Source organism: Dermacentor silvarum, chromosome 3, assembly GCF_013339745.2.
Source record: "Dermacentor silvarum isolate Dsil-2018 chromosome 3, BIME_Dsil_1.4, whole genome shotgun sequence".
NCBI classification, from domain to species: Eukaryota; Metazoa; Arthropoda; class Arachnida; order Ixodida; family Ixodidae; genus Dermacentor; species Dermacentor silvarum.
Genome location: NC_051156.1, coordinates 159,756,989 through 159,767,414, shown reverse-complemented (window position 1 = coordinate 159,767,414; position 10,426 = coordinate 159,756,989). Strand labels below are relative to the sequence as shown.

At 45.3% G+C, this 10,426-nt stretch overlaps 1 protein-coding gene across 1 annotated transcript in view; it reads right to left on the bottom strand.

Annotated features, from left to right (window-relative positions):
* Nucleotides 1-8,271: 8,271 nt before the first annotated feature.
* Nucleotides 8,272-10,426, bottom strand: part of LOC119444955 (arylsulfatase B-like) — a 33,074-nt gene continuing 30,919 nt past the window's right edge. The window contains exons 7-8 of the mRNA XM_049664816.1: nucleotides 8,902-9,344; nucleotides 8,272-8,397 (exon numbers count right to left, since the gene is read on the bottom strand). Coding sequence (XP_049520773.1) covers nucleotides 8,272-8,397; nucleotides 8,902-9,344 — 569 coding nt within the window. The remainder of the gene's footprint in view (nucleotides 8,398-8,901; nucleotides 9,345-10,426) is intronic.

Sequence of the window (10,426 nt, the reverse complement as noted above, 5' to 3'; positions counted from 1 at the left end):
GAGGCGTTATAGAACACCGGAGAACAATGATTCTTCAGATAGAAATTATACGGACGGTCGAGGCGCATTTTCGCCTTCGCTTTTGCCGTCACCGTCGTCGGCGCCGTACTGTCACGGTCGATGCGCGGCTCGTGCGTCCAGAGACGCGCAGTCAGTCTGGATACAAAAAATTCAGTGGCGATTTAGCGGCTAATGCGACAGAAATGTGTTAGCATTAGGTTGGACCTATTTGAGGTTCCGGTTTCTTGATCTAAACCACGTTCACCACATTGCATAATGTTGTTCAGGACCTCAATGGACACACGTGCTGCCGTCTTCGAGGTGCGAAGTGCAACTATGTAGTTGCACTATAACCGGTGTTTCAGCGATCACTTTGAAAAACATGTAAAGGTTGCCTGTGGCAGATAGCAGAATTCTAGTTCATGAGCTTGTCTACTCGAAGAGGCGGACATTACTAGCAGAGCAATTGAAATGCATAGGCGACTAATTTACAAAACAAAAATCTACTAATTAAGTTTTTAACTAAATACCTTATGGCCCATATTGCAATTCGCTAATTTCACCCGTGGAGTTCGCAAGGCGGATCCACTTGGAACGAATTCTCAGGATGACAGCAGTTTCGCGAAACTAATTCCCGAACTTTGAGGAGAAATGCATTGGCATTCCACTTACTTCTGTGCCTCAGTGCATAGAACAACATTTACGGTAACGCTCAGATGGTCACTGTATAAATTAGCTCTGGCTGGAGATTAACTGATTTGACAACTTCGCGGTAATCATTCCTTTATTGCCCAACAGTTTTGGTCGGTGGACCAACCTTCGTTGCAATAATTTATCAAGCCCGTCAGGCCCGGCAGACTGTTGGGTAATAAAGCAGAGTACTGCGCAGTTGTGAACTTTATTTTCACTCATTTATTGTCGTGTCCGTTGAACAACGGTACTATATAGATATATATTGGCCACCCTGTAAATTCCTGTCTGTCTAGGATTTCGGATCGGCGCCTCCAATTTCTTTTACAGATTAACAACTTTCTTTTGCAATGTAGAACAGGTAAACAGGATATTGCAAGTACCTTAGTACCATCTAACACACACACTTCTCCCATCTCTCTCTCTCTCTCTCTCTCTCTCTCTCTCTATATATATATATATATATATATATATATATATATATATATTTGCGCTAGCTGATTCCAGCTCAACTATATGAATATAGACATGTACATGTGCATTTGTTAGATGGTCCTAAGGTACTTGCAATATCCTGTTTAGCTGTTCTATATTGCAAAAAAAATGTTAATCTGTAAGAGAAATTGTAGACGCCTATCCGATATCTTAGACAGCCAGGAATATACAGGGTCGCAACAAGAGCAAAGCAAATCGTAAACGATAAGTGATAGTAACACCGCGAATACGTTTAATTATTTGACTGCCCAAGCCGCGAAACACGCACAATCTATGCGCAATACACAAACAAGGCCACTTGGAAGAGTGGAGACAATATATGTTACGAGCTATGGCGGTCGCGACGATATAAATCCAATAGGTAACGAAACTAAAGAAAGCATCGATGATAATTAGCTGTGGTTGAAATTGCGACGTAGAAAGTAATAACGAAAAGGGAGAATGAGAGAGGATCGAAGAAAAGATAACTTGTAGCCAGTGGAAGTGTCATCTGAGCTTTATCGTAATAGCAGCGATAGACTTAAGCCATAGAAGATTCTTTTGCAATCATTAGCTTCGCACGAGGAGCGGTTTCCTCATCTAAAAAATTTTCGTAAGATGTTTGACCTTTGAAGTCCTTCTCTGCGCTCGAGCAGATACAGGAACACTATTATCTGGGAACGCAGAGCACTCCCGAGAGGCACGCGCAGATGTCGTCGTGACGGTCACGGTGTGACCTGCGGTGGCTGCGTCGAGCTGACCGACTCGCGCGTCACCGGTTGTGCCACCTCGTGACCGCCACCCTCCAATTTCCCAGATACAGCCAGGAAACTGCTCAACACTGCTTTCGCAGGGCTGGCATGGCCTTATTTCTTATTTATTTGCTTTCAGGGGCGAAGCTCCTTAGGGTGTGGGTCTGTCCGTCCTCTGTAGTATGTAGTAGTAGTATAGTAGTAGTAGTTGTAGTAGTAGTCGTCGTCGTCGTCGTAGTAGGTAGCCACGTCTACTTTTATGAAAAAGAAAATTCCGAAAGTTGTGTCCGTAGCGCGGAATCGAACCAGGGACCCCTCGCTTCCGAACGCGCGGCGCTAACCACTACGCCACGAAGCGCACATGGACACACGCACCACGATGACAATAAATACCCAACATTAACGAAAGACTGCGCGTTTCTAACGCGTTTGTGCTAGCGCGTTACGGCCCGTGTAAGAAGCTGGTGTAAGACGCTGTGGCCTCTCCGCTTTACCCCCGTATTCATAAACGCTCCTCGACTTGAACTTGACTTGCCACCGCCTTGGGCAGCGCGTTCGAAACGCGTTGAAGGCGGTGGCAAGTCAAGTTCAAGTCGAGGAGCGTTTATGAATACGGGGGTTATACTCTCTCAGCAGTCATGTGATGGCGTCGGCAAACGCGGTGCACGTTCCGGCATGTGTAAACGGCTGCGTAAGACGCTGTGGCCTCTCCCCCTTACTAGAGAGTACTGCACGTTTCTAACGCGTTTGTGCTAGCGTCCCCTTAAGCGGAAGATGGTGCAATTATAATGAAGGGCGCTGTTATAAAATAGGAATGACGTCACATATGGCGCGTGTCATTGGTGGAAGTCAATCGTTCGATTTAGTGCGGCGAGACTGGGCGAATTACACGGAAGATTCACGGTTTACCGATGATTCCCTCCGGAGCTTCGCCCACTCATCATCATTCACCCCGTGAATATGCGGTGTTTTTTTGATGTCATAGTTCAACCACGCTTTATTTTATTTGTATTTAGCCATTTGTATGGTTTGCTTTTAGTTCACCTTTTCCTTCACTTGTGCTTTTGTGTCAGCGCTCGCCCTACATTTATGATAGCTTTTTTTTGTGTGTGTTGCGCCTGTACATTTGCCTGGGTAATTTAGTAAGTGTCTTAAAAACTTCATTACATTTGTCATCGATTCATGGTACTGAATGTTAAATAGGCGTCATTGTGTGCCTTAACTTACTTGCTTCCTTATGTCCTTCCGGTCTTCTTATATGACAATGAAATATTGTGAGAACGCCTCCAGCAAAAGTTACCGCGATTTACAGCATTACCCACTCATTCATTCAAACAATTATTAAAACAAGAAATTGAAACTTGGGTAATCACGGGCGTTAGTATATTCGACCACAAACGATTTACCCAGCCCTGCTCAGTTCCTGCAGCTCCACTTAGGTGTATTTTGGTCTCTTATTACAGTTTTCAGATTACCCGCAGGCGCTTGTTGCACAATCGTGGTTGAACCCATAACAGCTGGTGCTGGCACAAAGAATCCCGTCGAAGCCTGACAGGGAGAAAAAGAAAATTCAGGGGTTTTGCGTGCCAAAACCGCAGTCTATATACATATTTATGAGGCGTGCCGTATATTGGGGGCCACCGGAATAGTTTTGACTATCTGGGATTGTTCACTGCGAACGCAATGGACGCTGCACGAGTGCTTTTGCAATCTGCGCTCATCTGGAATAAGGCTGCTATGGGCCTGAATTTAACCCGCGAGCGCGTTCTGAGGAGCACAATGACACTGAACTTCAGTGTCACTCAAGACACGGAAGTTCAGTGTCGTCTCGTAAAAAGTGACTTTGCCAATGTTCCGCGTCTATCGCTCGAGTCCCTCGTCATCTTCGCGCTCTCTCAATTACATGCAGCCAACTCAGGGTGGAATGTTCCGCCAAATTCGTCCCGACACCGTCTGGGAGATGATGGGAGTCGTCATGTCCGTCATCGTCATCGCCACTGTTATGACTATACTGCTCCTCATGAGATCCTATAGCAAGCGGAGGCAGCTACGAGGCAGCAGCGGAGGAACCACCACGTCTCCGGTCTCGTCGTCTTCTCGGGCGACCACGTCAAGATTGTGACTTTAGGATGTGCGAACGGTTGTGCAGGACCTCGGCCGCCGAAATATGCGCCCAACGCGACGAGAAATTGGTCAGAAGAGCGCGGCAACGCATATTTGTTGTCCAGCGAGGGATCTAAAGCAAGTGGTGTCTTTTTTTTTGTGCGACGGTTGATTGCACATGAAATGTTCGCGCGACAATCAAAAACACATGATGTATAGCATAAGTGCTCGTTCACTGGCGCTTTCCCTATGTTTCAGGTGCTCTTTGACTTACATGTAGTGAGACGCAATTACGTCATTACATATCAGGTGCTGTATATTCTTGTTTGTCATCTTAGGTTAAAGATCCTGCATAATCACGATGGCCTCGTATTCTGATGTGTATCGTATTTAGATGACGTTTGTTGAATCTCAGTACTAGAGATGTAAGCACGAAGGCAGACCTCGTTGTCGAAGAGTGGCAGTATCTCCTTGTGCTCTGCCGAAATCATGCATGCCATTTTGTGAATGTGTTGTTGCCGTTCAGCGCACGCCTTGACTAAACTTCAAGGCTTCCTTGAGCGCAGCCGGCTAACTTCCATACTTAGCACAAAATTGTTGTTACTTTCCAGAATCGTGGATCATTATTCTTCACAACAAGGAGCACTAACTGTTTCCTGCCCTTTGTACAGACGCTAATAACGAAAATTGAGCATTTGATTTATGGCCTGTTAATACATTGCATATGAAACAATAACTATACACAGGTCCCTGCGCGATCCCTTTCGCAAGAATAATTTCAACCTTTTCGATATTTATTACCTCATTTTGTGGTTTTTATGAGCACAGCTTTTCATAAGTGAAGCAAAAATTACATTTCAAGTGAATTTCCTTATGTGAACTTAATTTTCTCAGCCGCATAGGCTAAATTCGCAATCCGGTATTACGAGTTCCCGCGCGCTTTTCAAGTAAAGGCTAAAAACGGATTTATTTTACAACTGCAGTTTAACCTTCTTAACTAAGAGTTCTACCGCCAAATTTTCTTCAAATGCCCGTGCTGGTCTTGTTGTATATGACGTAGATCTATTTGTTGCCATTCTAGTACAGCCTACGAGCTATCCTAAGGAGCGAATTAAGATAGTCTAGGACAGCATGCGTAGTTCAATTCAAATATTAGATTACGTTTATTTCTCTTTCTTAGACACCTTTAACGTCATTTTAGTGCTACAGACCGTAACAATTTCGTTCACGAGGTAGTACATGGAAGTAACTCGATCCAATAAACTCAAACTGTACGGCCACTGAGAAATACTTTTGTGCATATCTTTCGGAGAGCAGCGCCCGTGTCCGAGTGGATTTTTCTTTCTTCAATCGAGAGTCTAGAGCGAAGGTATGTTTCTGTCCTTCAGATGGCAGCGAATTCAGAAGAAGAGAAAGACAACGCAGGGATAGCGTGACATGCCAGCATTTAGTAAATACGTGGTCGCGGTCGTTTTGTAAAGACATTTCGCTACAATTTCAAAGCAACTCCATGAATTAGTATTCTGAGGATGTTGCGAGTGGGCTAATAGAGAATGAGTTGCTTTTTTTACAGTTCATATATTTATATAAACTAAGGCAACCGAATAATATTCCCGATACTATGATAAAATTAGCCCATGTACGTTATTTTAAAAAAAGGAACCCCACTACCGTAAGAAAGTGAGTTATTCTCGCATTTCATAGAGAATATTTACTTAAAAAATCATCTGCATAATGCCCGAGCATAGCGCAGAAAACTCCAGCTTGCGTCGACGTAGCGACGCGAGAGCACGTGTGCTGCTCTCAAAGTCTGCGACTGAAGCATCTGCAAGCCCTATAGTTACTCCGTCAACTCCACGCAGTACATTCAAGGTTATGGGCCGAGTGAATCGAGAACGAAAACTACGGTAAAGGCCCGTTCACCGCTCTATTGTGCCAATTGTGCGCCGCTAATCGATCCGTGATCCTACAGTTCAACTGATGTCACGCACAAGGGGATTAGCGGTGGATTGTGTACGGGCCCTCCTTGTGGTTCATGTCGCTGCTTAGTTCATAAGAGATCTGAAGCCAGCAAGCAATGAAGTAACAAAGAGTGAAAATGGAAACATAATTTTTCATGGACTTTAAAATTAAATATTAATTTTTAAATAAACGATAAATTTGTTATTCATAATTAAATAAATGGAAGAGAAAAATTCACCGACGATTACGATACTCCCTAATGCGAAATTTGAGCGTAGCTCTATACGTGTTTTCATTTCGCGATATATTGGCTGGCGCGGACAATCTGTCTCGTGCGGCACGTTGCAAACGGAGCGAAGTGTGGCACGACTGCCTCGCTAATCTGGAGATCGCGAGAGCCAGCGCGTGGGCGACGCGCGGACGCGAATCACAGCAGCCGCCACCGACAAATCTACCAGACGACCCGCGCTACGATGGCGCCATGTCGTAGCTATCGCCGCCGCACTACGCTTTTCTTCTCACGCCTTCGCCATACCCTCCTCTGCTTTCCGCTTCATGGTTCCGCTGCACCCTCCCCTCTGCTCCGTATGCAACAAATTACACGTAATTAGTTACTTGGGATCAATGACGTTTCTGGGTATTTTTGTAATTTAACATTTATACTATTTGCATGGTAACGCGCAATTCGAGCACATTTCTCAGTCATCAGTTACATGTAACCAGTTCCATTTTTCACGAAGCGAGCTTTAACAGGCGACATAGTTCTGATCACTCAAATTTGGCGGGAACTACAGTGTTGAAAAGGATTAAAACGTGTTCATGGGTTACATCCTTCCCTCAATAAGAGTCATGCAGCTGCACCTCCATCACCAGAACATGGCAAGCTTGCAGTTTAGAACACCTCTCTCGGAAGTACGACTTCCAAGCTCTTATAAATCCCCCCCCCTTTTTTTTTCTCTCTCTCTCTCTCCTGGAGCGGAGTTCACTGGTAGCAAGAGTTGCTGCTCGATCTCCTTCGCTTAGTGCAGTCAGTACCTTCTCGAACATATGCATGTTTTTGGCATTTAAACGCGCGTGTTTCTCTGTCTGATAGATGACTCATACACCTATTCTTGCAATTGTAACACACCAAGAGTCGTTAGGGGTGAATAATATGCAGCTTTATCCTAACCTACATTACAGATTTTGCCACCTTTTCAAGGAACGTGCATGACTGCTGGTGCTAGTTAAAAGTATTTGTTTAGGTCTAAATGGGTAGCGAGTGAAGGATGCTGGGAGGCGGTTTACCAGAGGCTGGCTGTCAAATGGATGGAAACGGCGCTTCTATGGCTCGATAGCGATCGCCACTTCAGACGTTGATGCCAGCTAGGGAATCAGCTGTGGACGATTTTTCAGTTTTGCACTGGCCCTGTCAAGAGCGCCTTCCCCCAGCCTCAGCTACAATGAAGCGCTGCGCTTCACAGAGGACTAAGACCTGAGCATGGCGACATTGAGTCACAACACTTAATCTTGAGAGCAAGGTGTTTATTCGTTACGACATCGCCTTTTTGCCTCCAGCGCGAACATCGAGCAAGTTTTCAGTGTCGCTGCCAGACGTCTTCACAACAAAACGAGTTAAGTCAACCGAAGATAATCTCGAAAAGTCAATTCTTGGTGAAGATAAATGACGTGTTAAATAGCACACATTATAAGATCCAGACCAGTTCATTCTATTTACAACAGAACGAGCTGGTCTGGAGCGAGCGTATGTGCAATGGTAATAAAGGTAGGAAACAATGCAACGTGAACGTAATCGATTACGTTTTAGTAAGTACTCAATTACTTTCGGGGGTAAGTAATTGATAAATAACCAATGACATTTATGAAAGAAGTAAATAATAGTACTCAGTTACTTTATTCTGTACCATGTCCAAGTCTGCTCTCAGCCCACCTTTCCATTTGTTTTTTTTTTTTTGTTTTTTTTTTTGTATTGTGGCTGTATAAACTTCAGGGTAGGAACAATAAACTGATGCGGTTGCATTGAAAGCGCCACGATGTGTCTGTCAGTTTCCTTTTGCTTATTATAAGCGCTGGCATTCCACAATCTCAACTATGTTACATCAGGCGAACCTAGTTTCGATCTCAGTAAATTCCACAACAGAGTCTACCACACTCCCCGGCCGTCTAAATAGAGTTGCGCAATAGGAGCGCTTATTATTTTTTTTCTCATTTCTCTGTTGTAACATTTCAATTTTCACCCAAACTGTTACGGAGTATTCGCTACGGCGGGCACGCTACTGAGTTGTCAGCGCTATAGCCAAGGTTTCCAAATACCATCGTTGTATTGTGGATATCCTCTTGGATCTATTGTGTCGTTCACAGGAGGAACTACGGTCTTGTTGTAGACAGATAGCTTGTCCAGTAGCGCGAACAGGAGCTGTAGAAAAAAAAAGCAGACAGGGAAAATATGTGAGAACTGACAAAATGGTGCCTCGCGAACAATATTCGGGCCTCCTAAATATCGTAGGTTGAAATGAAACCGAAATTAGCGTAGGGAGGCACCTTTACGCAGCGATGTTCGCGCAGATTAGGCAGTCAAATAAGGTGTCACATAATGTACATGGGCGTCGGGAAAACATGCTTTCGTAGAATGACTAAACTTTGTGAAATTCGCTGTCATGTACAGTGCTCAGCGACTGAAATGCGAGACTCGCAGCCAGTGACTGCCGGCACCGTCTTGCCTCACGGGTGGGCGCTGGGGACACCAAGATGATGCATGTTTGTGCCACATGAAAGCGAAAGCCTCTGCGATGCATTGGGCTCCTCAGCAATCAGCCTAGCACTCGCCCGCGCTCACCCATGCGCTCCGAGTATCGCGTTTCAATCGCTGAGCTATGCACTTCTCACCACAAAACGTTTTGGCTGATCCACGAGCACTTACTTCCGGCTGGTCCTTGGCCAGGTTACGCTGCTCGCAAGGATCCCGAGCGACGTCGAAGAGGTAGTAGGTTTCACCCGATTCAAAGTTTTTGTTGACGTCGTCATCGCATGTAAGAGTCGCTTCTTCCCTCCAGCGTCCAATGTTTTTGAAGACGTCTTCTTGTTCGTAGAGCCGCGTGAGTACAGCAGCGGCTGGAGATTGCCGTAGCAAGGAGTCCAGGTCCGGGGAAGAAGGGGGACGGCTTCCGCCAGCAATTGGAAAGTACCCGTCGCTATATGATTCGTCGCCCACTACCAGCTTGAAATCTTGGGTGCGCAGTGCAGCCTTGCCCCCCTGCTGGTCAATGTTGAGGAGAATCTCGGTGCGTGGCGACGGTTTGCCAACGTTGAGCGCGCTCCACATGTCGAAGCCATCGAGTTCACCAAGACTCGTCACGTCGCCTCCTGGCAAGATAACGTGGGCTAGGTTGAGCATAATTTACATTGCCACGTGAGTTTTATTTGCTCTCGCTGCATGGCTTTGTTATCTCTAGAGACCGCATTTTGCGGCACCAGAAATGCGGGTATTAGGGGCCTAAAATTGGGAGGACGCTTAAGCTTCGCTTTTAAGAGTGGAACGCGATAGCATTCAAAGATCCCTGACTGCTACTCATCCATTGTTCCCGATGACTGCAGCTTATGCAACCGTAATTTTTACTGGCAAACACTGGCGGCGAACGCTATGCACGTAGGCGAGCTTTCTTAGGGAGCCTACATAAAACAGCGTTTGAATGTAGGCTCCCTAAGCTTTCTGGTGGAAACGCGGCCTCTTGCGTGGGACAATCCCGGAGATAGTGCACAACCACGCCAAAGAAATTACATAATTTTCAGGTTTCCGTATTTGTTTCACACTTTTAATATTTCAGTCTGAGAAAATTTACCATAAAAGGTATGCGTTGTGGGTGTTTCTTTTTTTTTTTTTTTCGTGACGTGTGTTTGTGGATTGTCATTCTCAAAATTCCGAGGAATAGCTTTACCAAGAATGCAAGACAAGGTATGAGCAACATTAACGATAAAATGGTGTGGCATACCTAAACGTGGTTGGGGATGATTTTCTCGGCCGCGGGCGCCAATGCCGACGCCAACGCTGGATTTTCTGCAACAAGGGGCCCTAAACGCTATCGCGTTAAAACAGATAATTAAAGCGTCATTCTAGGTGTGAAAGGAGCCGAAATAAGCACTACAAATTGTTCGCGAACTATAACCTGTTTTATGTATTGTATACGTGTAGCCTATTTCTGTGGTAAGAAAACTGGCGACGCACTCACTTTTGAGGACTGACAGACAGGAATCATATTTTGTAAGCCATAAATGTTACAAAAAAAGTCGTGCCAGTTACTAACTCGGAGATAGTATCGGCTTTTCACAAAGTTTACTGAGATCCTAGTAACCGTAAGTAGTAAAGGCACAGGTCACTTCGCTACAAACCCAAAGAAGCTGGTCACCCCCCCCCCCCCCCCCCCCCCCCTCATACGAGCAGAGCTAAA